Source organism: Oncorhynchus tshawytscha, linkage group LG24, assembly GCF_018296145.1.
Source record: "Oncorhynchus tshawytscha isolate Ot180627B linkage group LG24, Otsh_v2.0, whole genome shotgun sequence".
NCBI classification, from domain to species: Eukaryota; Metazoa; Chordata; class Actinopteri; order Salmoniformes; family Salmonidae; genus Oncorhynchus; species Oncorhynchus tshawytscha.
Genome location: NC_056452.1, coordinates 18,679,175 through 18,707,014, shown reverse-complemented (window position 1 = coordinate 18,707,014; position 27,840 = coordinate 18,679,175). Strand labels below are relative to the sequence as shown.

At 42.2% G+C, this 27,840-nt stretch overlaps 2 protein-coding genes across 8 annotated transcripts in view; one reads left to right on the top strand and one right to left on the bottom strand.

Moving 5' to 3' along the window:
- The first annotated feature begins 3,505 nt into the window (after positions 1–3,505).
- Positions 3,506–19,613, top strand: mapk8b (mitogen-activated protein kinase 8b). 5 transcript variants are annotated; one of them, XM_024386561.2, is made up of 12 exons: positions 3,506–3,987; positions 6,891–7,071; positions 8,330–8,459; positions 8,833–8,891; positions 11,418–11,556; positions 11,781–11,946; positions 12,470–12,541; positions 14,090–14,272; positions 14,698–14,822; positions 15,426–15,489; positions 16,104–16,181; positions 16,470–19,613. In XM_024386561.2, exons 2-12 carry the CDS (start codon positions 6,950–6,952, stop codon positions 16,625–16,627), a joined length of 1,296 nt encoding a protein of 431 aa, XP_024242329.1. In that variant the 5' UTR covers positions 3,506–3,987; positions 6,891–6,949; the 3' UTR covers positions 16,628–19,613. The 5 variants fall into 5 exon arrangements, with proteins under 5 accessions (XP_024242329.1, XP_024242327.1, XP_024242328.1 ...); XM_024386559.2 differs by having other exon boundaries at positions 16,461–19,613; XM_024386560.2 differs by lacking the exon at positions 12,470–12,541 and adding an exon at positions 13,395–13,466 and having other exon boundaries at positions 3,509–3,987.
- Positions 19,614–19,729: 116 nt separating this feature from the next.
- Positions 19,730–27,840, bottom strand: part of LOC112223505 (rho GTPase-activating protein 22) — a 37,676-nt gene continuing 29,565 nt past the window's right edge. For 2 of the 3 annotated variants that reach the window (XM_024386556.2, XM_042305454.1), the window contains 6 exons: positions 25,247–25,454; positions 23,502–23,634; positions 23,255–23,328; positions 23,017–23,138; positions 21,774–22,734; positions 19,730–21,489 (listed from right to left, as the gene is read on the bottom strand). In XM_024386556.2, the coding sequence (XP_024242324.1) occupies positions 21,267–21,489; positions 21,774–22,734; positions 23,017–23,138; positions 23,255–23,328; positions 23,502–23,634; positions 25,247–25,454 (1,721 nt within the window). In that variant the 3' untranslated portion in view covers positions 19,730–21,266. Of the gene's footprint in view, positions 21,490–21,773; positions 22,735–23,016; positions 23,139–23,254; positions 23,329–23,501; positions 23,635–25,246; positions 25,455–25,733; positions 26,734–27,840 lie in introns of those variants that run through there. The other variant, XM_024386557.2, reaches the window with a different exon arrangement.

Below are 27,840 nucleotides of genomic sequence, written 5' to 3'. Positions count from 1 at the left end.
TTATACATATATATATATAAAAATCGACTATAATGTGTGATTGTTGTTTGGCTAAAGTCACCAACACTCTCTTTCTCTTGCTATCTGTTTTACTTTCTTACATTCTCTCTCTCTCTCTCTCTCTCTCTCTCTCACACACACACACACACACACCATTTCCATTCAAAATCCTAACGCTAAACCAACACCTAACTCCTGATCCTAGTTATAAGCCTAACCCTAATTGTAACCCTAGAAGAATGGCGCTGAAGGGAATAGTACTGCCATTAGTTGGGGCGAAGGACATACTACTCATCCCAGTAGGCGTTATAGAGGCCAGTGTGTGGGATACCAGATGAGACTAGGTTGGCGAGTGGATAAACCGCATTTCCCTTCTGTTCAATTGGCGAACGTTTGTTTACCAATTTTTCTTACTTTTTAACTGCATTGTTGGGAAAGGGCTCGTAAGTAAGCATTTCACAATGCAGTCTACAGCTCTTATGTCAGCGCATGTGAAAAATAAATTGTATTTCATTTGATTTGATTTGAACCCTGAACCTAACCCCTAAACCTAAAATGGCTTTGGCCCATGAGAACAAATGCAGTTAAAAAGTGAGAATAATTAGCTGGGAGAATTTTCCTTGTTTTGCTATCCTTGTGGGGACTTTTGGGGATTTCTGGTACCCAATCTCAATTCAATTCCTGGGGCTCTGTTTGTATTTGTGAACATAGCCCCAAGACCAGGTTGCTTAAGGGACTTCCTTTTAGGTGGTTGTAGAATTTAACGTCTCTTTTCTGGTAATTAGTGGGTATCAGCCTTATTCTGCTCTGCGTGCATTACTTTATGTTTTACAATGTACACAGAGGACATTTTTGCAGAATTCTGCATGCAGAGTCTCAATTTGGTGTTTGTCCCATTTTGTGAATTCTTGGTTGGTGAGTGGATCCCAGACTTCACAACCAAAAAGGGCAATGGGTTCTATTATTGATTCAAGTACTTTTAGTTACAAAGATGACTTTTGAGTAGTAAGACATGTACAGTTGAAGTCAGAGGTTTACATACACTTAGGTTGGAGTCATTAGAACTTGTTTTTCAACCATTCCACAAATGTCTTGCTAACAAACTATAGTTTTGGCAAGTCGGTTAGGACATCTACTTTGTGCATGACACAAGGAATTTGTCCAAACAATTGTTTACAGACAGATTATTTCACTTATAATTCACTGTATCACAATTCCAATGGGTCAGAAGTTTACATACACTAAGTTGACTGTGCCTTTAAACAGCTTGGAAAAATCCAGAAAATGATGTCATGGCTTTAGAAGCTTCTGATAGGCTAATTGACATAATTTGAGTCAATTGGAGGTGTACCTGTGGATGTATTTCAAGGCCTACCTTCAAACTCAGTGCCTCTTTTCTTGAGATAATGGGAAAATGTAAAGAAATCAGCCAAGACCTCAGAAAAAAAAATGTAGACCTCCACAAGTCTGGTTCATCCTTGGGAGCATTTTCCAAACGCCTGAAGGTACCACGTTCATCTGTACAAACAATAGTACGCAAGTATAAACACCATAGGACCAAGCAGATGTCATACCGCTCAGGAAGGAGAAGCGTTCTGTCTCCTAGAGATTAACATACTTTGATGCGAAAAGTGCAAATCAATCCCAGAACAACAGCAATGGACCTTGTGAAGATGCTGGAGGAAACAGGTACAAAAGTATCTATATCCACAGTAAAACGAGTCCTATATCGACATAACCTGAAAGGCCGCTCTACGGTTTGCAACTGCACATGGGGACAAAGATCATAATTTTTGGAGAAATGTCCTATGGACTAATGAAACAAAATAGAACTGTTTGGCCATAATAACCATCGTTATAGAGGAAAAAGGGGGAGGCTTGCAAGCCGAAGAACACCATCCCAATCGTGAAGCACGGGGGTGGCAGAATCATGTTGTTTGGGGTGCTTTGCTGCAGGAGGGACTGGTGCACTTCACAAAATAGATGGCATCATGAGGAAGGAAAATCATTTGGATATATTGAAGCAACATCTCAAGACATCAGTAAGGAAGTTGAAGCTTGGTCACAAATGGGTCTTCCAAATGGACAATGACCCCAAGCATACTTACAGAGTTGTGGCAAAATGGCTTAGGGACAACAAAGTCAAGGTACTGGAGTGGCCATCACAAAGCCCTGACCTCATCCTATAGAAAATGTGTGGGCAGAACAGAAAAAGCGTGCACGAGCAAGGAGACCTACAAACCTGACTCAGTTACAGCAGCTCTGTCAGGAGGAATGGGCCAAAATTCACCCAACTTATTGTGGGAAGCTTGTGGAAGGCTACCTGAAACGTTTGACCCAAGTTAAACAATGTAAAGGCAATGCCAACTAAATACTAATTGAGTGTTGGTAAACTTCTGACCCACTGGGAATGTGATGAATTCTCTCTACTATTATTCTGGCATTTCACATTCTTAAAATAAAATGGTGATCCTAACTGACCTAAGACAGGGATTTTTTACTATGATTGAATGTCAGGAATTGTGAAAAACAGAGTTTAAATGTATTTGGCTAAGGTGTATGCAAACTTCTGACTGCAACTTTATAAAAGCAACAGATATCATTAATAAGAAAGGGCTAGAAGCGTCTTATATGGTGAGCTACCAAGTGACTAGAACAGGCAAGCCACATACTATTGTGGAGGACTTGATTCTTCCGGCTACTGCAGATATATGGCTGGGACAATGCTGGGGGAAAAGGCCAACAAAAACTATACAGACAATGCCTTCAAACAACACTGTTTTACGACTCATCAGTGAAATGGCAGGAGATATTTTGAAACAATTACTGTTTCGCATACAAGCCAGTGAATTCTATGCGTTACAGCTGGATGAGTCAACAGACTTGGCGGGCCTGGCACAGCTCCTGATATATGTCCATTATATTTATGGGGGGTCAATTCAGGAAGACAAATGAACTCAAGCTTACGGACAATGTCAAATGTGATTATAGCGAAGCACTTGAGTGAGCTGGGTGCACAATTACGCCAGTACTTTCCTGAAATGGACGACACAAACAACTGGATTCGTTATCCCTTTCATGCCCTGCTTCCAGTCCACTTACCGATATCTGAACAAGAGAGCCTCATCGAAATTGCAACAAGTGGTTCTGTGAAAATTGAATTTAATCAGAAGCCACTGCCAGATTTCTGGGTAGGGCTGCGCTCAGAATATCCTGCCACTAGAGATTCTGGGTTTGAGTCCAGGCTCTGTCGCAGCCGGCTTCCCACGAGCCGGGTTGTGACAAAAACTCACACTCATTCTTATGTTTAATAAATGTATAATATAGTGTGTGTGTGTGGCAGGCTTACAATGATGGCAAAAAAACAACATTTGAGAGTGCACTGACCCTGGTGCTAGAGGGGGTACGCAGCTGGAGGTTGAATGTTTGAAGGGGTACTGGACTATAAAAAGTTTGGGAACCACTGCTCTACTGAGATTTACTGTCAGGGCCCAGGTCTGGCAGAATCTGAGCAGAAGATCTAGGTGCTGCTGTAGGTTCTCTCTCGCTCTATGCACGAGCGTAAGTGCTTATTATGGCGAGATCACAGAGGTGAAATGCCTCTAATTTGTCCTGCATAGTGTACATAAACTAATACCGTGAGAGGTAGGCTACCGCAGGCTATACAACATCGCAGGACGATTTGCTCTTGAATGTCACCTAGTTCTCATCGGCAACTTCCGGCAGACATCGCAAGGTTTCGATGACATCGGTATGAAATGGCAGAAACTGCCTCTGTGTCACGGACTCAAAGATTAGGCTACGTAGTACACATGTATTTTGCAGACCCAGGCCTGAAAGTGGAAGGAAACGCAGTGGATTCAGAGGTTGTCCTACTAAGCAAAAAATAATATAATATCTTCAAACATTCTGCTGTATATTTCAACGGAAGACCAGAAACCGTGGTTTGACAGTTTTGGAATTTCTAACGCGTTCTTTTGGAGTAGGGTGAGTTCGATATTAAACCATTATAATACATGTTATTGTTAGCAGTGGGGGGAGGGTATTAGCACTGATGGGTTGCAAAGAACACAGAAAATACATTCAATAACTGCAATTAGCTAGTTGGACCATATTGTCAAGTTTTGGCTTTTAAAGACATGCACCGCATAAAAAAAAGATGGCTATTAGGATATTCTCAAACGCGCACGACAGGCTACAAAATGCGCTAACGTTACATTTTAAGACTTTTAACTACCTGCTAACAGCTAGTGCTACATTGTAACAACGACCTAACGTTAAGTATCTTCGCGGCATATAGTCTACTGACAACATCAACGGCGTGGTTACATTTGCCATGCTATATTTTGATTTGTAACATCACCATCATTTCTAAAATGAATAAGAAACACAAGCCCACCATTCGGTCATAAATGGGCTTTTGACAATTAGCCTACCACCAATGGACTAGTATAAACTTGTGAGTGCAAGTTAACTTATTGCATGCTGCTAGTGCGTCAAGTCGATTTCTATTAAACAAGTGAGAGGTGTATAACTGGAATTTGTCTACATTTCATCCTATATATCTAAGAATAGCAGAACAATGAATCGACGATATTATGGTCACATCGACAACCATCTATTATAATAAGAACGCTATTTATCATGTAAATATGGTTAAATCATATCTTAATTTGACTATCTATTCAAGTATAGATTAATACAATTTCGGTGATGTTTAGTGTCGCATGTTGTTTTTAAATGATTTTGGACACCTTCATTAACCATTCCAGGTGTGTCATGTAGAAGAATGACCTCCATAACAGATGAAGCCAGAGGCTTTTGGCACATTGCTTCTAATGCTGATGTCTGCTCTCAGTGGTGATAGGCTTCAGTGTCTTCATTAGCTGGAAAAGTAGGCTGGTGAATCCCAGAAAAACACATAGATAATGTGAGAAGTCATATTAATTTAGGTTAGATGTAGAGCCCAGCTGGGCATTGCTCTATGAAAGAGAGTCATGGATGGCCCTGAATGGTTTGACAGCTGGTTTGAAAGCTGAACAACCCATTTTCATGTTTAGCTTTCTTCCAGTTATGCATTTAATTTATTCCTTGAAATGAAATGGCCCACACCACGAACATGTGATTAGTGAGAGACCTTGAAACAGCATCAGATGATGTAGCGTGACGACATGCTTCATCGCTATGGTTCTCTGCCTCCCTCTGATCGCATATTCTCTCAGATTCTCTGTGATTTGAAGCAGCACTCATCTAAGTTTCACATCTAGACCAACTGACATGTCATAAAAATGCTCACATTCCAGTGATAATGTGGCGGGGAAAAAAAGTGTCATTCATGTTGTTTTAATAAAATTACACGCATATCATTCAATTTAATCCGACTGTATTGCTATGGTCATCCTGTTGTTCACACCGCCATTCATGCTGCTCCAGAGCACACAATTGGATGGAGCGACTGCATAGAAACGATTTCATTTTGAATTTGGCAAAGCATTCTGTTCAGACTTCTCCAAACCCTGTTTTAGTCCCTCCATCTCATAGCAGGGCTTCAGGCCGTTGACATGCCTTTCAACCGGGATGAAAAAACCCTGCTGAATGCCCCTTCATGTGGAAAAGGGGAAGGGGGTGGCTGTATAGGAGTATGGAGGTCAAGTCATGGTCTGTTGACCGTGCAGCCATCAGCCAGTGAAAATGTCCTCAGCACAAATGTTCTAGATTTGACTAATGATTTCTTCTTCTAGCTCCTTATCAAATCCAGCGCTCCCTCCCGCTCTCCTTTTCTCTCTCTGCCTCAATACTTCCTTCCATTTGCCTGAACAATGAGTCTTAAATATACATTTCTGCATGCTCAAATGGGCTTCGGACAGTGGTACTAGTCCCTCTTGTTGTGCTAGCTGTGGGATTTCTCTATAAGCTAGTGATGAACTTTTCTAGCGCTGGCCAATATCTCGCCCGAACAATCATCTAAAGACATTGTGTTTGTTTTACATTTTCTATGTTAAAATCGAGCCCGGACGACTCGTTACTATCGTGGCAAGGAAACAAAACACGAAGTGGATGTAACTTCTTTAGCAAAACAGCCCTAATGTTTGAAATTAACATACTTTTAGTGTCATCCAGAGTCACATTTATTTATTTTCCCTGCCTTTCCACACAGTATTTTACATACAGCAGGTTTTTAAAGGACCAGAGTGGGGTCTGCTTTGTTTTAATTTTTGCCATGGAAACGTATTGCGACACTGGTATCTACATGGGCCTATTTCAAATGCTAGCAAAGCATTGCCACAAACCCCAGGAAATGTCTCTCTGTTTTCTGATATTGGAGATGTTTTTAAAGCTGTAGAAGCAGGATGTATGCAATGGATTTTTTTGAGTTGAAGGTTTAGCCAGCTTAGGCTAACACAATTGTGGCTGAAACATTGGTCCCTGTTTAGACCACAATTGATTGGTGGTACCAGACAGTTTGCTGGGCTGATGTTTTGCTCTGCAGTGCTCTGGTTTTACATTTTTGAAAGCTGTGATCCAAATCCTGGAATGAATTTGTACAGTATATTGATTTATGATGGGATATAAAATACCAGCTAATCCTATAAACCCAGAACTATAATGTGTTGTAATGCATTTAAACCTTTTTATATTAACTGTATGTGTAACGCAGTATACCCTCGCTAGCCTAGATGACCCAAATGTCATCGCTATTCAAGGAGGACTTGATTTCTCTCATATACTGAATAATTTCACCTCATGAATTTTGACACACAATGCAGCCTCTGTCAATCGTACTCCCATAGATTGACAGCTATGGCTTGGAAGGTCCAGGTAATAAGCTGATAATATGCTAATATGCTAATTGCTTTTTTATCTTTCTGTTTCTTCTCCCTCTGTCTTAGGTCTTGAGACAGAAGTCCCACTTGGATGCCCAAAACACACACTTTGTCCAGATTTCATCATGAATCGGAATAAGCGTGAAAAGGAGTATTACAGTTTAGATGTCGGGGATTCCACTTTTACGGTTTTGAAGCGCTACCAGAATTTAAGACCCATAGGCTCCGGAGCACAAGGGATTGTCTGGTGAGTAGATGGAGCTGTGAATTGGAAAGGAAAAGAGATGCCCTGTAGCGCAATGCTCATTTTCCAGTGGCTATGTTAGAACTGTGTGTGTTACTTTGGGAAAGAACATCTCGTCTGAATCATACTATAAAATATAACAATTTGCCAGCTATTTGAAATGGTATTGGAAGTCAATATGATACGTTATTAGCTGCTGTAGGTTGAAATGGCATTGGAAGTCAATATGATACGTTATTAGCTGCTGTAGGTTGAAATGGTATTGGAAGTCAATGTGATTCATACGTTATTAGCTGCTGTAGGTTGAAATGGCATTGGAAGTCAATATGATACGTTATTAGCTGCAGTAGGTTGAAATGGCATTGGAAGTCAATGTGATACGTTATTAGCTGCTGTAGGTTGAAATGGCATTGGAAGTCAATGTGATACGTTATTAGCTGCTGTAGGTTGAAATGGTATTGGAAGTCAATGTGATACGTTATTAGCTGCTGTAGGTTGATATGGCATTGGAAGTCAATGTGATACATTATTAGCTGCTGTAGGTTGATATGGCATTGGAAGTCAATATGATACGTTATTAGCTGCTGTAGGTTGAAATGGTATTGGAAGTCAATGTGATACGTTATTAGCTGCTGTAGGTTGATATGGCATTGGAAGTCAATATGATACGTTATTAGCTGCTGTAGGTTGATATGGCATTGGAAGTCAATATGATACGTTATTAGCTGCTGTAGGTTGATATGGCATTGGAAGTCAATATGATACGTTATTAGCTGCTGTAGGTTGATATGGCATTGGAAGTCAATATGATACGTTATTAGCTGCTGTAGGTTGATATGGCATTGGAAGTCAATATGATATGTTATTAGCTGCTGTAGGTTGATATGGCATTGGAAGTCAATGTGATACGTTATTAGCTGCTGTAGGTTGATATGGCATTGGAAGTCAATGTGATACATTATTAGCTGCTGTAGGTTGATATGGCATTGGAAGTCAATATGATACGTTATTAGCTGCTGTAGGTTGATATGGCATTGGAAGTCAATATGATATGTTATTAGCTGCTTTAAGTTTGTTTATATGCTATATGTTTGCCATTGGTCCAGTATTACACTTCAATCATTTGGACTCTGATATTGATCTAGGATGTGGGAAATAAGGAGCAAAACTCATCTTTCATTAAAAAAATACATATAAAATGCTAGCCTTCTTCAGATGCATCATAAAGTATGGACGTACATTTGTATTTTTGTGTTTCCAGCTCAGCGTATGACCACAACCTTGAACGAAATGTGGCAATTAAAAAACTCAGCCGGCCTTTCCAGAACCAGACCCATGCCAAAAGAGCTTACAGAGAACTGGTGCTCATGAAATGTGTCAACCATAAGAACGTAAGCTATTTACCTCTCTGAATCTGTGTGTCTGATAGAAAAAGGGGAACAGCAAGTAGAAAAGGGAGTTGTCCCAAATTATAGAATAGAAAGTTGTGAAAGCATTTTCTCTTGTACAATTGAACCAAAATGTAAGATCATCACAGATCATTCTAGAATGTTGCGATCCTCTTGTAGCTCTTATATGAATTCTTGATGTTTCCATTTTTCTAAAATGTCATTGTCTATTTGATGTGGTGTTATTCATTCTCGGAAGAACCCTTCTGTAGTTTTAGCGCGCCCTTAGGCAGCATATTGTCAGCATGAAATGCAATGTTCCTACATACGCTGCTCACAGAACTATGATGAACTGATGCATCTTATATCTCCACAGATCATTGGCCTATTAAATGTATTCACGCCACAGAAGACGCTGGAAGAATTTCAAGATGTGTAAGTAACGTCATCGTCGCCTTTGCTTATAAAATCAATAAGGATAAATTGCAATACTGTATAATCTCTGTTCCCTGGTAGACTGTAGTGCTGAAATGGCCAAAAGTATATTTTGGATGTTTTTTATTTGTACAGTGTAGAGGGGACCAGGGTCTATTGTGGGATAACTGAAGGGTTAGTACATTGTAGTGCATGGGAGGAAATGTGATTCATTCTCAGAGCGGAGGGAGGTACTTTGGGAATCTCTGTCTTTCTGATTTGGATCTAAAAAGAAAAATGAACATCATGGCTGGGGGGTAAACAGCCTGTTTCACTATGACGGAGTATGACGGAGGAGCAGCCCACTCCTGTGTGTGTGTGTGTATGTATCCTGCAGCATCACACAATAGAATACATTTGAGTCATTTAAGAAGTCATTTACGATGCTTTATTAAGAAGTGTAATAGACCAGGGTTTTTCAAACTATTCTTGCCCAGGCAAACCAGTGACCGAGGGACCACCATCATATCTTAGCAACAAAAAAAAAGGAATCACATCTTGTCTTATCATTGGGTGAATGATAATGGCAAGTACAAGTAATCAACATTTTAAAATGAATAGATTTGGTCGACAGTTATTATTTTGACCTCCCTACAGTTTATTGGAAGAGGAAGTGTAACTTGCAACTTGAAAGGTAACTTGCAGTTTTTAATCTACACAGTTTGGCATCAAGCTGAGAAACACTTTAGCAGTTTTAAGATAATTTCCTGCAATTCTATGTATTTTGCCATGGCTAATGCTGTGTTCCTCTGCTCTAACATTATAACAAAATCAATGGACATGTGGCCTGAATGACCGTGAATTTTATTTTATTTTAGATTCTCCCTGACTGTCTAGCTGTTATTTGATTGTTAGTTCTCAAAGAGCGCATTATTTATATATACGCACTACCGTTTAGAAGTTTGGGGTCAGAAATTAGACATTTCCTTGTTTTCCATGAAAACATACATGAAATGGGTTGCAAAATGAATAGGAAATATAGTCAAGATGTTGACAAAGGTTATAAATAATGATTTTTAAATTTAAATAATAATTGTATCCTTCAAACATTGCTTTCGTCAAAGAATCCTCTGACAATTACAGCCTTGCAGACCTTTGGCAGTCTAGTTGTCAATTTGTTATGGTAATCTGAAGAGATTTCACCCCGTGCTTCCTGAAGCACCTCCCACAAGTTGGATTGGCTTGATGGGCACTTCTTACGTACCCTACGGTCAGGCTGCTCCCACAACAGCTCAATAGGGTTGAGACCCGGTGACTGTGCTGGCCACTCCATTATAGACAGAATACCAGCTTACTGCTTCTTCCCTAAATAGTTATTGCATAGTTTGGAGCTGTACTTTGGGGCGGCAGGGTAGCCTAGTGGTTAGAGCGTTGGACTAGTAACCGAAAGGTTTCATGTTCAAATCCCCGAGCTGACAAGGTACAAATCTGTCGTTCTGCCCCTGAACAGGCAGTTAACCCACTGTTCCTAGGCTGTCATTGAAAATAAGAATTTGTTCTTAACTGACTTGCCTAGTTAAATAAAGGTAAAATTTCAATTTAAAAATTGTCCTGTTGTTGGAGGAAATTGGCTCCAATTAAGCGCTGTCCACAGGGTATGGCGTTGCAAAATGGAGTGAAATCTTCAAGATCCCTTTTACCCTGTACAAATCTCCCACTTTACCACCACCAAAGCACCCCCAGACCATCACATTGCCTCCACCATGCTTGACAGAGGGCATCTCTTCCAGCATCTTTTCATTTTTTATGCAATTCACAAATGTTCTTCTTTGAGATCCAAACACCTCAAACTTAGATTTGTCTGTCCAGTGTCTGTGTTCTTTTGCCCATCTTAATCTTTAATTTTATTGGCCAGTCTGAGATATGGCTTTTTCTTTGCAACCATGCAACCATGCAGCCATGCAAAGAAAAAGGCCAGCATCCCGAGTCACTTCTTCACTTTTGAGGTTGAGACCAGTGTTTTGCGGGTACTATTTAATGAAGTTGCCAGTTGAGGACTTGTGAGGCGTCTGTTTCTCAAACTAGACACTCTAATGTACTTGTCCTCTTGCTCAGTTATGCACCGGGGCCTCCCACTCCTCTTTCTATTCTGGTTAGCTGTTCTGTGAAGGGAGTAGTACACAGCGTTGTATGAGATCTACAGTTTCTTTGAAATTTCTCCCATGGAATAGCTTTCATTTCTCAGAACAAGAATAGACTGACGAGTTTCAGAATAAAGGTGATTGTTTCTGGCCATTTTGAGCCTGTAATCGAACCCACAAATGCTGATGCTCCAGATACTCTAGTCTAATGGTCAGTCTGAAGCCCTGGTGTGTGAGTGAGAGCGCGAGATGTGTGCACTCTGCTCATATTCTTTCATGTGTGTGGGTGTATCTGTGTGCGTCTGCCTGTGTATGCATACGTTTGTGAGTGTATACGTGTGCACTGCACACCTTTCTGTGTAATGTCATTCACCCTCCCTTCCCTCTCCTCTGTATCCGTCCCCAGGTATATTGTGATGGATCTGATGGATGCCAACCTGTGCCAGGTGATTCAGATGGAGCTGGACCACGAGCGGCTGTCCTATCTGCTCTACCAGATGCTGTGTGGCATCAAGCACCTTCACGCCGCGGGCATCATACACAGGGTGGGCACACACCACCACACCTTGCCTGGCCAAGCAACCTTAATATGACCCAGTCCTCCTGTGTATTCCTAAAGTTGTCCCTTCTCTTACAATGCATTCACCTTTGGAGAATAAAATAAAATAAATACAAATAAATTTCATTGGTGTGGTGTGAATGGAACTTAATCATCGGTAGAGAGTTATCCATCTCTAAAGCGTATCCCCCTCCTGTCCCCCAACCTCAGGATCTGAAACCCAGCAACATTGTGGTAAAGTCTGACTGCACGCTAAAGATCCTGGACTTTGGATTGGCCAGGACAGCGGCCACGGGACTCCTGATGACCCCGTACGTGGTGACCCGCTACTACCGCGCCCCTGAAGTCATATTGGGCATGGGTTACCAGGCCAACGGTGAGTGAGCGACCGAGGGATCGGCCAATTGGAGCTGTGTGTGCTGCAGAACGCTGTTTGTCGCATGCCCCGACCACAAGTCCTGAGACACACCCACCTTCACAGCCACACCCCCCCCTCCCGTGTCAGTGTCGCAGTCAGAGGGGTAGGTGGCACGCCTGGCTATGCGTTGTGGGTTCCATTCCTGCTGCATAGAGAGCCAGTGCAGAGCAGGTGTAGTGCTTGTGTTTTCTAAGAGGCTGTCCAGAGAGGGCGCAGCTGGACTAGATGTCAGTGTGATCCAGTCCCTAGTTTGGCTTGCCTTTAGCAATTAACGTTTACTGCAAGAATGTGCAGATGTGATGGGGCTTGATATCTCTGAATCATTGGACTCGCTGCGATAAAATTCAAAGATTAAATACGAGGGAAAAAACTGCCTGAAAATATGAGCATCCCTGCAGTGTCTAAAAACGACCCAAACTTTCCTGCTGACTTGTTGCTTTGCCTTTCTTCTTCTCCTTCTTTCTATGCTACACATATTTAGTGGATATATGGGCTGTGGGCTGCATTATGGCAGAAATGGTTCGCCACAAAATCCTTTTTCCAGGAAGGGATTGTATCCTTGTGCTGCTTGAAGCAGTTCAGTTTGCATTTGAATTTTTGATTTATTTTTGAAGGCTTGTTTACAATGGATTGTGGAGATCATGTCAAAGAACAACTGTCAAAATTCTATTTCTCTTCTGATATGCCTGACACCTCCACTCCCCCCCATACCTTCCCTCTATCCCCCAAAGCACCCACTGCTGTAGCTTGATGCACTTCCGACTTATGCAACAAGCTCCTGAAGTAGAATTCGACAGTGTTTTGCGCTTTCATTTTTTACCAACACAATTGCAAAACATACCCTTTTAAATAATTTTGTTTGATGTTCTTCTTCAAAGATAAGCAGCCATTTTGGCAGAGAATAAGAAATGGACCCTGTCCTAACAGAATATCTAATATCAATGATTGACTGGTCGATCTTTTATCAATGATAAAAAATTGGCCTTTGTCTATTAAACTGATAGTAAAAAATCTTGAGGGTTTTATGTATTTCTGCTGTCATAATACAGTTTCTGCAGGCCTCGAGTGTCAGTGTCTTGCTAGCCGAAAGCCAATGCTATGTGGCCAATGTAAAAAAAAAAAAGAAAGCCAATGTAGGCAGTTCTTTGGCCCACTTCCACTTTGTTTAATAGTATGCCAGATAGTGAAGCAAAAAACCCTCACCTTATCATGATGCACTGCCTAGTCGGACACTGACAGCGGTTTGACATGAGAGTTGGCATGCCTTCATTTTCTTTTGTTGGTATTCACACACATCACCTTGTCTGCATCGTAATTACTTCCTTGTTTTATGATTTTTCATATGATTTTTTTTTTGGATTGCTTTGAGTTCTGCATGCTAATTTGGTTGTCATTCCATTTTTCAGTTGATGTCTGGTCTATTGGCTGCATCATGGCAGAAATGGTCCGAGGTAGTGTGTTGTTCCCAGGCACAGATCGTATCCTTCCCTGGACCCTCGTCGTCCCTCCATTGTGTGTGTGTGAATATTTGTGTGTGTGTGTGTGTGTGTGTATACAAATGTGTTTGTTGTGTGTGTGTGTCTGGTGGTCAGTGTATCGTACTGCATTTACATGTTAGTCATTTAGCAGATGCTTTTAACCAGTGCGAGTTACAGGATCGATTAGGGTTAAGTCCCTTGCTCAAGGGCACATTGACAGATTTTTCACCTAGTCTGCTTAGGGATTTGAAACCAGCGACCTTTCACTCCATCCAAATTACTTTCCACTGGGTTGGGTATATGTGAAAGGGTTTGTACCTGTCGGCGGCCATTTCAACTCAAGGGAAAAGTGTTCTGATCACTTCACCTCCATTACACAGTCCCACGCCGAGACTGTTTTCAGTCTTCTTTGTGTCCGTCTCACTGGATAAGAGGCGATCAAACAGCTTTCCCTTGGTTCCTCAATCACAGTTGTTCTACAAAGTCAACAGTGAAAGAAATTTGCCTCTGTGTCCAGTGTCTGTCATCCTCCTCCTTTATCCCAACTACAAGCACAAAACCTTGCCAATATTCCACCTCTGAAAAGCCCTTTGCAGCGTTTTTCTTACATGTTGGAATGTCAGATATTGATCAGTGGAACAAGGTGATCGAGCAGCTGGGGACTCCAAGTCAGGAGTTCCTGATGAAGCTCAACCAGTCAGTGAGGACTTATGTGGAAAACAGACCCCGCTATGCCGGCTATACCTTCGAGAAGCTCTTCCCCGACGTCCTCTTCCCAGCCGACTCAGAGCACAACAAACTGAAAGGTAAGCGGGGAGAGCACACGGCCCTGGGGGACACCCCAAGCATGGAAACTGCAGTATGGTGTGTCATTGTGAGATGCAAAATGTCTCATACATGTCTGTATGACTAGAATATCCCATATATAGTAGTCAGTTATTTGCTGAATATAAGTATATTATGTGCCTAACACTGTCTCTGATATGCACTAACTAATCGAGTCTGACTTATGTGACCAATTGGAAATTCCACGGAAAGTAGTCTGATCATGAATAGTATTTTATGTAGTGGTTTGAAGCCTTACTCTGCTTTGATTCGGATCATGTTTGACTAAGGGACTCTATTCTGGCCCACTACACTCATTTATAAGCACAGTGAATGTCAGCCGAGGGAATGAAAGGGGAATTTGCTCACGCCATTAATTTCTCTATTTGTCTCAATTGTCTTGCAGCAAGTCAAGCCAGAGACCTATTATCGAAGATGCTGGTAATAGATGCATCCAAACGGATCTCTGTGAGCGAGGCTCTCCAGCACCCCTACATCAACGTGTGGTATGATCCAACTGAAGTGGAGGCGGTAAGCACTTACTGGCCCATTATGTGGGCGTGGAGGGGTGGTTCTTGTGTTAATGACCTACTCTTACGTTAGATAATAACATGACTCTTCAGATTTACTGTGTGTGTTTTTATTTTTTATGCGTGCATATGCCTCGAAATACACATTGAGTGGTGATTCACAATAAGAGGGAACGTCAAAACAGCCACATGCAAAATGATGAAAGCCCTGTGAGTTTGCCTGCCTGGGAAAAGCTTAGCCCGGATCAGATCATAAAACTCCCTGACTATTTAAGCAGGGGCTCTGGATTTGACATCCATTGACAGCCAGGTCGTCATCACCGAGAGTGCACTTGCCGTTTTTCCTCTGTCAACCAATCAGACCCCGGCTACCGTAAAGTGCGGGGGTGGAGAATGAGATGTTGCACTCAACTCAGTCACTCGCATGCAAGCATTCCTCACAACTGACAAAATCGGCCTTGAGACGTGTAGATTTGGCTGCAGTGCCAGCGCCTTGCGCAAATGTATCAAATTTGATTGTGACTCAGCCAAGTGAAGAGAAGGCCAACAGTCCCCATGTCACCCCACTTAAAGTACACTGTGCCCTGTCCTGTTCCTCTTGCAGCCCCCACCACTGATCACAGACAAGCAGCTGGATGAGAGGGAGCACACGGTGGAGGAGTGGAAAGGTACAGTAGAGCGCGAGAGAAGCCATTTTCCTTACCCAATCTTTGATTCATACACTTTGAGCATGTTTCAATTTTCCACTATGTTACATTACAATTGCACATTATTCTACTAAGAATCTACATCTCAAGATGTTCTTGTGGGACATTCAATCTTAATATTTGAGTTTTATGCAGGTTTTGCCCTTTGTCTGTCTGTCCTAAAAAAAATGCCTGTCTAAAGTGAGATGTGTTTATGGTGCATCCTACCCCTCCCTATCTGTCTAATCTAAACCTGGTCTGGTGATCTAACCCTGCTTCCTCTGGGAGCGTGATAATGACGACAGGGCATTCACACCCGAGTCTAGCAGAGCCCTGTTTATTGGCTCTATTCTCAATTCTGGACTCCCGTGTCATATCATGCTAGCAATGTTCCGGTCTGTCATGTTCTTCTTAGGTTTATGTCTCATGTTTAGGGTTGCAGAATTCTTGAGATTCACAGGTTTTCCAGAAATTCCAGTTGGAAGATACCTAAATAGCCTGCTTGTTCCCTCCTAATTCCAGGAATCTGTTTTGGTGTAGTTACCAGAAGTTCAACTGTAGTCACTCTTTTTACTAAATCTTCTGATTCATTGCAGATTTGATATACATGGAGGTTCAGGACTGGGAGGAGAGAACGAAGAATGGAGTGATCCGGGGACAGCCAGCGTCTTTAGGTTAGTTTAGAGAGTTTTCTCCAAGGGCAACCTAGCACTCAAACTCTGATAGTTATACTCTATAACTAGGGCCCAGAGTTGTTCCTGGTCAGGTCTTATGGTCAGAGAAATCTGCTGGTTCTACAGTACTATGTGTGGGAGCAACAAATTGAGACTGGCACGGTCTCTCTGCCCGTAGTTGGCTTCTGTTCCAGTTCTTAATGAAGAACCTTCCTCTTTCTGCCTAACCAGAAGTGGTTTAAGTCTGACTTGATACCCCCTATCTGTTTCTCCATACATGTAGCACAGGTGCAGCAGTGAGCAGCAGCTTCCAGCAGCACCCTTCTGCGTCGTCCTCGTCCGCCAACGATGTGTCCTCCATGTCCACCGACCCCACCCTGGCCTCGGACACAGACAGCAGCCTGGAGACAGCCTCTAACACGGACCCGCTGGGCTGCTGCAGATGACCATCACCCTGCCCTGGTCCCTGTCCCACCAGTCCCTCCGCTTGTCTTCAATGGTGTAGAGTTTAGGCCAGTTTCGATGTTTGTTTGTTTATTTGTAAAAAAAAAAAAACATTTTAAAAACAAAAACATTTTTTCCTTAAAGTACTACTACAGAGTCATTTTTATTACATTTTATTCATATTTTTTAGTCCAGGCTGTATTATCAATTTATTTTTAACCTAGGAACTTTATGATTTCACTACGCTGCAGTTTTGGCCAATGGTGATAGTTTGAGAACGTCTGTAAAAGAGTTTTACATGCTTTCATTTTTATCTTTGTTTTTAGTTTCATCTACTTCTATTTAAGCTACTGCTGTTTCAACTGGCCATATAAATGTAGAATGAGTTTGTACAGATGTTATGGTGAATATATTTTTTTCAAATTTAGTTTGCAGTGAGTCATTCTAACCATCATTTAATTGATACATTTATGATTTTAGTACTCCCCTTCTGAATAGTACTATTTCTTTGTCTATTCTAATCTCTTTCATATAGAATATTGTTTCTTGCATATCCATTGGGTTGGATTTTGAGATATACTTTAGATTTATTTGTAAAAAAAACAAACAAAAAACAGTTTTCCTCGTGAGTCACTACCTCCTTGAAAAAACAAAACAGTTTATCAAACCGCTTTCTTTTTTTCTTTTCTCATTAGTTTAGTCTTAAAATATCTCAAAATGCTGTTAGATTCCTGAACCATTTTCTCTTTTGGTAAAGAGAAGACATTTAGTATTTCTTTTTTGTTTAATTTTTGTCTGAATGTTCTTTTCCAATGTTATGGGTGTTACAGTATATGACGGAAATGGCGCAGATAGGCCCAGAAAGGAAACTAAGAAGCTTTTGATCATTTTCTTTGTTTGTCAGTGCTGAAGGCACTGCTTCCTCTGCACTGGTCAGTTATAATCCAGTGATTCTTTTCTACAGCCCCACTGTCAAAGAAAGAGTAAACCTATGTTAAACTCTAGGACTGAGAAACGTGGCGGTATGCCGAAGAGCTTTGTGAGAAATAGGATGTTACTAGTTAGAATATATGACTTGGAGACGGTTGAAGGTATACGAAGAATGTGTTTTGATTGAGTCCAACACAGGGACGTAAAGAGAGGGCGTGTGTATGTGGTGATGTTGGTTGTCTTTGGAGGGATGGACATTCTGCCAGCTTAAAGCCTAGAAACAAACTATTTAAAGAAACAAGGTTCCTAATCTGTGCTCATGTTATTCATGTAATATAAGTGTGCAGGCAGTTTGCAGACATTTCAAATTGGAAAATGAGTATACAATACGTAAGTAATAAGCTGGATCTCAGAGAAGATAATTGGCTGAACCCTTTGCAGAACTTGTGCGTGTGCATGCACTAAATAAATGTCACCCTATGCTTAGTACATCAGACAATAGCTACAGAACCACCTCAAAACCCAAGTGAATCAGTGTTTCTGAACTGTATGCAATAATGGTGTCCTTAGTGTTTTGTTTTAAATGTTTTAATTTAGCTTTTTAAAAGGAAAAAGTGCCTGCAGTTTGTCAAGCATTCATTCCTGAGTATCTCGGAAGAGGATGAGTAGTCCTGTTGTGTCGAGGTCAATAACGGTTCCTGATAATGACTACAGTAGTTTCCACAAATAAGTCAATCACATTTGAGGCGTTTATCGTTAATGTATTGTACATTTTCATGGAATTGGTAAGTCTCCAACTTTACGGTCAATGTTCTGTCAAGAGGATGATGTATGCTTCTGATTATTTTAGCTCATACATTTGACATTTTTTCAAAAAGGGGGCAGTTTTATCAAAGTAGGTCTTTCATCAAAGTAAAAAAAATTACAATGACTGGTAGGTGCGTATGGTTTGTGGCTTTACTTTGCTTGATGATTTTAGGAGGGAAATTATCATTCTGTTTTGCCTCATTTCCTCAATATTAAGCCAAATGTATTTGCGCTGAATGGTGGCTGTGGCAGTGTAGCTGTTATGCGGTGGCGTTGAAGAATGCCTGTGCTAAATTATGGAGTTTCAGAATGTAAAATACCATGTAGTGTGTTGTTGAATGGTCGAAGGGGAAGGTATGCAGAATAACAGCCAATCACATGTAACCATTATTATAGTAGCTGTGTTTATAATTCATAATTATTACTTTTTTTGTTATTTTAAGTGCTCTTCTGTTTCTTAACCCAGCATTATTAGGGACACATTCAGAATCGTTTGACTTTCTGTGGCTTTTTGCTTTTCTATCACATCTCTGAAAATTGTAATTGTGATTTTTAAGTAGGCTTTGATGAACTACCTCACACTCAATTTCTACTAGTTCTAGGATACCTAGTTGCCCACATGATTAGCTATCGAAGACATGTGAATACAGAGTCCGTTATTTATTTATTTGAAAGTGTAATATTGTCAATGTTAGGAAACTTCTAGTTGTGTACGGTGTGTACTTCACCTAGATGTAAAGAGAATTGTTTATGTAAATGTCATCCCCCCCTCTTTTCCCCTCTTGTTTTTACAGTTCATGTGCAATACCTTCTGCAAATTATGCTAGTAGTAAACTGAGTGATGGATCTAGCCTGTTACTTTGTATTTTTCTGAAGGTAGAGAAATGTTTGGTACTGTCAATTCATGTTTTCCTTTTTTATGAATTAGGATGATTCCTTGTGACTTTTAATCTATGATGTTACGTAAATCAGTCCTAAACCAGTCCTTAATCTATGGCCAGAGGCGGTTATATCATACATGGCCAATAGATTTTGATTGGGATAAGGCCAAATAATGATAAAGGAAAAAATGTTAAAGATAAGTAATGCCTAAAAACAAACTCCTATATATGGTGCTGGTTTGTTATGCAACTAGTTAAACATTTCTGGCTCTGCATCCTGACCGCAGCCAATGAAAAGTACACTACTGGGATCTGATGATGCCAACTTAAAAAACAAACATGTACTGCAAATAAAAGAAACCAAATTTGACTCATGCATTTGTAGGTCTTTCTTTTGAGCTTGATCTTAATATGTGGTGGAATTGTGAGTAAGACACTCTGAACTAAGTAGAAGATGCGCTGAACACAAGCTTGCTGACCCATACATAAGGTATCAGTCAGGAAATGACACCTGTCATCTTTATTTACTTAGATTGCCATAATGCCATTCATTACACGTGTGTAGATTCATAATAAATAAGCAACTAAAATCTTAATCAAAGACATAAGAAACATTCAGCCTAAGTTTGTTTTAAGAGATACACATTTCAACTGCGATCATCGACAGGGCGAACACTAGACGCTTGTCTATAACGGTCGTCTTTCAAAACACAACCTTGTGAACAGTATATGAAAAGGGTCTGTATAAAATGTAAAAACAAAACAAAAAATAGTCACATTACCTTAATGAATGCACATTATTATACTGCTTATAGTGGTCTTCAAGAACCAAATCATGTTTCGTGTTCAAGCCTCAAGACATTTCTATGCAGTAGCAGTAATCATTTGCTGAAAAAGGGGATTCTATCAACAGTTTCACCACATGCAACACTCACATGAGAATGTTCTGGGAAATGTATATAATTGCTATCCATTCAAATCTATATTAATGTTTTAAGAATGAGTTTAGGCTCAATTTACAGGGCTGGCTTGATCAACAACACAGTTACATTCACTAAAGTATACACCATTTTTCAAAATGTTCAATTAATGGCGGTGCATAAAGATGTCAGAATTCAGGTTTGACTTCATTGTTTTACCACTAAGTTATATACTGGATTTTTAAACTACAGCCTGCGACATGGTTCGACACGCCAATAAATCAGAACATTATACTTCTTTGTTTTTAAATCGCCGTCTTGGAGCTAGAATTGGGATCATGTATACTGTGCTAACGACAACACTGGAGAACAGGAGAGCAATACAGCGAACTTATCAAACGAGGTATTCGCGGCAAGTACATGGGGGCCGCCATCTTTATGCACCTCTGCGATTGTTATCTTACTGCAAGTGACTGTGAGGATGTCATGTGGCTCTTCAACACATTTGGAGTAGTGATTAAGTTAAGCAATACATGTACCATGTGAGTATTGACAGTAATTGACTAACTACACCTCTGGACAAGCACGCAACATTTTCTTTTATCGAATTCAAAAAGTCTGCAAAGGCACAGCCAGCACACTTCTTCATTGTTCCTTTGAGGGCAGTAATCAGCTTCATGTGCCCCAAACCAACATGGTGGCTTCAACCCTGGTCCTTAGCAGAGTCCAGCTTTGGTAATGTTGTATTTGCATATTGTGTACTGTTGTAGGCAGCATATGATTAACACAGCAGGGATTATTGTATAGTCATAATGATAGCAGTCGAAACCCTTTGATTTACATTAACAGTATACTGACAGAGTTGACCAGAGTAAACCAAGGACCGAGGCTTTGTCACCAAATGACACGGAATTCCATCCAGATAGATACTCGTGGTAGTCATAGGCACACTTTGAGGCCTGAGGAAACATTGAGAGACGCAGCTGCCTGCATTGGACAACATGCAGTATTATTCAGTGAGTCCATGTAGTTGTCAGTCTTGCTTGCCAGACTCACGGCACTCAGCTGTGGGAAGAGACTATAGAGGTCTATGACCAGGGCTATTAAATGTCACTAGTCCTTGCTCCCAGAGCCAGGTCCCCCAGAGTGGAGAAGAAGTCCTCCATTTCCTTCTCTAGGAGCCGGTTCCTGTTCTCTGCGTCGTGACGGGCTCGCTCTGAGTTGCGGAGCTTGATCTCCAGCATCCTCTGCTTTTTTCTCTCCTGCTCCATCTCCTGCTCCAGACGCTCCATCTGAGCACACAGCGCCGCACTGGACTCCTCCAGCCTGCAGGGGGCACACACACACACATATGTTGTTTTCCACAAATGTAGAGCTGGTGCTCCTCAATACATGTAACCCGAGAAAGATTGTTGACAGATTTATAGCAATATTGAGTATTTTAGAGGGGGAAATAGTTTAGTCCTTTGATTTTTTGGGACACTAGGAATCAATCTACTCAGACAGTGCATATTTTGTTGTTATGTTCACATGAACTGTTTCTCAGAAGTTTCTTTCAAAATTCTGACTTATAAACCCCCATAGTACAATAAATAACCTTGCAGACTTACCTTTTGATCCTGGTCTCGTCAGCCACCTTCTGTTTCCTCAGCTCATCCTTCAGACCCTCCACCAGGCTGGTAAGTGCTTTGGAGCCTCCATCAAGGTCTTCTGGCGTCACGATGGACGGCACCACCATATTGGCTATGGTGTTCCCGTTGTCACTGCAGCCTGCACTGCTAACACACAGCTCCATGGCTTCACTACTGTCCAGCTCTTGCTCTGAGACCCTATCTCCAACTCTCTCCTCCACCCGGCCTCCCCTCTGACCCTGGCCTGGGCCCTGGGGTAAGGCTAGCTCCTGCCATTGGCACTCCTCTAGACCCTTCCCATTACCACAGTTAAGCCCAGAGGGCTCGCTGCCTGAGTCGGATGCGGAGATGTCACAGGAGGAGGTAGACCAAGGCGTGCTGGCTACACTAGGGCCACTGCCCATGCTGGAGGAAGACGTGACGTTGTCGTAGGTGGACAGTCTCTGGGAAAAGCCGGTGGAGTCCCTGACACGCTCCCCCGAGGAGGTGCGCCTGTGGCTCCTCAGAGAGGACAGCCCGTTCATCAGCCAGTTGCCACTGGGGGACATGGTGGTGACGTCGGCCTGAGGAGGGGGCCGTGGCGTTGAGGTGCCCTTGAAGGAGTACTTCCAGGAGGGAAGGTTCTTGGTTTGCTTGCTGGGGCTGACCACTGGCTCCCCCTTTCCTGAAGGAGCAAGTCTAGGTGGAGGGGTGGTGGCAGCACAGAGCTTTGCGTCCAAAGAAGAGGCGCTGCTGCAGGCGAGGTCCTCGTTGGGGTTGGTGGGGCAGTTCTGGAGGTCCTCCTCAGAGATCCAGCCACCGATGCTGTGCTGCTGGAGCCTTTGGCCCTGGAGGGTCACCTCTGGCTGGGGAACAGGGACCTCCAGCTCCCCCCTCCCCGAGTACAGACGGTTATGTTCACTGATCAGTACGGTCATGAGGCTTTGGACTAGGGAGGTCCCTTAACAGGAAATAAAAAACAATAAGGAACTATACTGTACAACGCTGCTCTACTTGAGATTTGACATGTTTTATGAACTAGAGATAGACAAGATGAGTCATGAATAGATAACATGCAATAGTGACGTTTCTCTGTACTCTGCTTTCCATAGGCTAATGTACTGTATCTACTCTGCCTCATACCTCCCAGACAGTTGTATAAAAAAAATATTAGGAATGTCTCATATGATTAATACAGTGCCTATTAATATCAGTATAATATAAAATGAATGAGAGTTCACACCTTCCATAATAGCCACTGGGTCCTCCATTTTGGGTCGGAGGATATTTGGTCCAAATACCGTGGCCAGGTTCTGTACACTCATCTTATTTTTGTTTGCGTGAGACTGGACCTCGTCAAGAAACCTACAAAGGAAGGCATGGCACGGTGGGATGGAATTAAAATGATATGAAAATGGCACCGTGATAAAATAACATATTTGAGATCTTCAAAAGAAGGAGTTGTATGTTTGTGGACGTACATGCATATATACTTCAGGAGATTGTAGTTGGCGGGAGGAAGATAGCTCACTTGCTTGACCAGCTCCTGTACACCCTAAAAGATGAGATGAGAACATACAGTATCACCATCACTTGTTTCTTCACATAGACAACATGTACTTGAACACTGGCTTCTATCGAATGACAGAGCAGTTCTGTTCTTTGGCTTCGGTGTCATAGTGTGAATACTAACATGAACTGGAACTAGTGCAGAGAAGTGTCTCTTACCTCCTCCACGTCTTTGGCCAGCAGCTGAGCACAGGAGAGGAAGTCCTCATACTTGGAGAAAGGGACCACAGGCTCAGGCAGTTCACGGAGGTAGAGCTTCAGCAGGGATGCCACCGTGTGGACGTCAGTGTTACTGCAAGAGGGTACAAAATAGTTATCTAGAGTGGTCTACTAACTGCATGAATCAGTCCAATAGCAAGTGCTATAGCCTTAGTGGCCAACAGTAGAGGGATTTATTGTGTGTTTCACAGGCGGCTGGGTGGCACCTTAATTGGGGAGGACGGGCTCATAGTAATGGCAGTAATGGAATGAAGTCAAAACATCGTACACATGGTTTACTTATGTTTGATACCATTCCATTCACTTCATTCCAGTCGTTGTTATGAGCCGTTCTCCCCTCACCAGCCTCGTGTGTATACACTATCACAGTACAGGATGCGTACTCAGAGCAGGCACTGACCAGCTGTCTTCATTGACATTTTCAACCTCTCCCTGACTCAGTCTGTAATGCCTACATGTTTCAAATAGACCACCATAGTCCTTGTGCCCTAGAACTCCAAGGTAACCTGCCTAAATGACTATCGCCCCGTAGCACTCACATCTGTAGCAATGAAATACTTTGAAAGGCTGGTCATGGCTCACACCAACACCATCATACCAGAAATCCTGGACCCACTCCAATTCACATACTGCCCAAACGGATCCACAGATGATGCAATCTCTATTGCACTTCACACTGCCCTCTCCCAACTGGACAAAAGGAACACCTACATGAGAATGCTGTTCAGCGTTCCAAACCATAGGGCCCTCCAAGCTCATCACTAAGCCAAAGACCCTGGGACTGAACACATCCCTGTGTAACTGGATCCTGGAATTCCTGATGGGCCGCCCCCAGGTGGTGAGGGTAGGCAGCAACACATCCGCCACACTGACCCCCAACACGGAGGCCCATCAAGGGTGTGTGCTTAGTCCCCTCCTGTACTGCCTGTTCACCTATGACTGCGTGGCCACACACGACTCCAACACGACGGTAATATGCCTGATCACCCACGACGATGGGTTAACTGTTCTCTCTGCAACCGCATTACAAGCAGTAACGGAGCGCCAAGTCTGGGACCAAAAGACTCCTGAACATTTTCTACCCCAAGCCATAAGACGGCTGAACAGCCATTAATCAAATGGCTACCCTTATTTTTGCACAGGCTCGATATACACTCACTGGAATCTAACCACAAACTCACAAATACACACACACACACACACACACACACACACACACACACACACACACACACACACACACACACACACACACACACACACACACACACACACACACACACACACACACACAAATTGCTACTATCTGTTTATTATCTATGTATAGTCACTTTACCCCTACTTACATGCACATACCTCAATTACCTCGACTGACCCGTACCCCTGCACATTACCAGTACCCACTGTATGTAGCCTTGCTATTGTTATTTTATTGTGTTACTATTTTTCCTTTAATTTATTTACCAAATGTTGTAACTTTTTTTAAGGGCTTGTAAGTAAGTATTTCACGCTAAGGTCCACCCACACCTGTTGTATTCAGCACATGTGACTAATAACATTTTATTTTATTTGACTGTCAATAATTGACCACTGCCACCATTACTGTGGCCACCACTTCTACATCCAGCTGAACAAATAGCAAGTCAGCACTTTTTGCCATTCAATATCAGTGAATGCAGATCTACCTGTCAAACAGAGGCTTATCCCCACAGTCAAAGGCTTCCTGTAGATCCTTTACCAGGTTAGCCTGCCCTGGCATCCGAAAGAGGCCCTCCTCATCCAGACCTCGTTCCTTTATGAAGTCCACACACTGCTCCACCAGAAGAGGTGCCAGGCGGTGCCCAAATTTCTTCTCATACTGGACTGTGTCTTCTAAATGCTGGCCAAATATCCCTGCAGGCAAAAAACATGGTTTACATACAGTATAGGGTTCTGTATTTCAGTATTTTATGATGGTTGTCATTCATTCAATTTAAAAAGTTTTAACATATTAAACTGACAAATCAATGGAAAGTTATCTTCAGGAATATCAATATGCAGTTGGTCAACATACAGTAGTTGGATGAACAGTAAACACAAAATGCAGATTAAATAAAGGAGAAACGGAGAGGAATGAAAAACAGTTCAGACAGTCTTCACATCTACATCGATCATTCGCGCACTGCATCTCACCTGATTGTGCGCAACGCCGCCTCTCAACACAGTCGCAACCACTAGACACTGACAGATCAGAGTAGTCGTAGTACGTCACCGAGCAAGTGCTACACAGAGTCAGAGCGTGCTTTTCATACATGCCAAAGCCACATTTACCAAGCAGCGACGGTCGAAGTAATTCAATCCAGTCTGGCTCGTGCACTCGAGATGACTGGTTTTCTAATAACACGTAATGACCGTAATGACACATCTATAGACGTTGGTAATAGCGCAGCGTCCGAGCAGAGGTGGGAAGAGGATGAGCAAGAGATAAAAGGTTTGGTGGCAGATAGTCAGCACAGAAACATTTAAATAACAGACATGGAAGCGCCACGGGTTCTGCCAGCAGTATTCCTGTTAACGACAGTTCTATAAATTGGCAACAATTCTATTCTTGATGGAGAGCGAGCACTTGGAAAGCATTCCTGCAGCCATGTAAATTTGAGACGATGGAAACGAAATACACTCCAGTGCAACAGGACATTCAGGGGCCAATACAAAACGTGTCAATAAGCCTCAAATACTGTACAGATGAAATCCTGCTGTTATCAGCAATCTCGTGTATATCCTCCTGATGTAAAATGGAAATGATAGCCAACCGTTTTCAGTTTAGGCCCTGTTTACATGAATTAGACATGTCGGGCTAAAGAAGAGTGATCTTCGGCATTGCATGCTCCTTTTAAAATGTAATGTATGAAGCCACAAGTACTGGCTGCAATACAGTGCCTCCCTTCCAGTTCCAGAGAGTTGGTTGGTTTAAAGTTACAGCAATGATCACAGACATACTGTGATCCTCCTATTTATATCGTCCTTTTCGTAACATAATATCTGTACATCCAGCTGCCTCCACACAACCTAGCCTAGTTATATTTCTGGACACATGTCAAGGATAGTAGCATACAGTAGACTAGCCTCCAGTGCAACGTTAGCAACTGTACAGGGTGTAAAGACAGACTAGTGAGGAAATGAAGCTCTGGTAGGACCTTTTATTCTGTTCTGAACATACAGTGCATTCGGAATGTATTCAGACCCCTTGTCTTTTTCCACATTTGGTTAATTACAGCATTATTCTAAAATATATTACATAATGACAAAAACATTTTAGACATTTTTGCAAATGTATTTAAAAAATATATTTAAAAAATATCACATTTACATAAGTATCCAGACTCTTTACTCTGTACTTCGTTGTGGCTCCTTTGGCAGTGATTACAACCTCGAGTCTTCTTGGGTATGACATTCAAAGCTTGGCACACAGATCCTCTCAAGCTCTGTCAGGTTGGATGGGGAGCATCTTTGCACAGCTATTTCCAGGTCTCTCCAGAGATGTTTGATCGGGTTCAAGTTCCTGCTCTGGCTGGGCCACTCAAGGACATTCAGAGACTTGTCCAGAACCCACTCCTGCAATGTCTTGGCTGTTTGTTTAGGGTCGTTGTCCTGTTGGAAGGTGAACCTTCGCCCCAGTCTCATGTCCTGAGAACTGGAGCGAAGCAGGTTTTCATCAAGGAACTCTCTGTACTTTGCTCTGTTCATCTTTCCCTCGATCCTGACTAGTCTCCCAGTCCCTGCCGCTGAAAAACATCCCCACAGCATGATGCTGCCACCACCATGCTTCACCGTGATGCTTGGCATTCAGGACAAAGAGTTCAATCTTGGTTTCACCAGACCAGAGAATCTTGTTTCTCATGGTCTGACAGTCCTTTAGGTGCCTTTTGGCAATCTCCGAGTGGGCTGTCATGTGCCTTTTACTGAGGAGTGGCTTCCGTCTGACCACTTTACCATAAAGGCCTGATTGGTGAAGTGCTGCAGAGATGGTTGTCCTTCTGGAAGGTTCTCCCATCTCCACATAGGAACTCTGGAGCTCTGCCAGAGTGACCATCGGGTTCTTGGTCACCTCCCTGAACAAGGCCCTTCTCCCCATGATTGCTCAGTTTGGCCGGGAAGAATCTTGGTGGTTCCAAACTTCTTCCATTTAAGAATGATGGAAGCCACTGTGTTCTTGGGGACCTTCAATGCTACATACATTTTGTGTTACCCTTCCCCAGATCTGATCCTCGACACAATCCTGTCTCAGAGCTTTACGGAC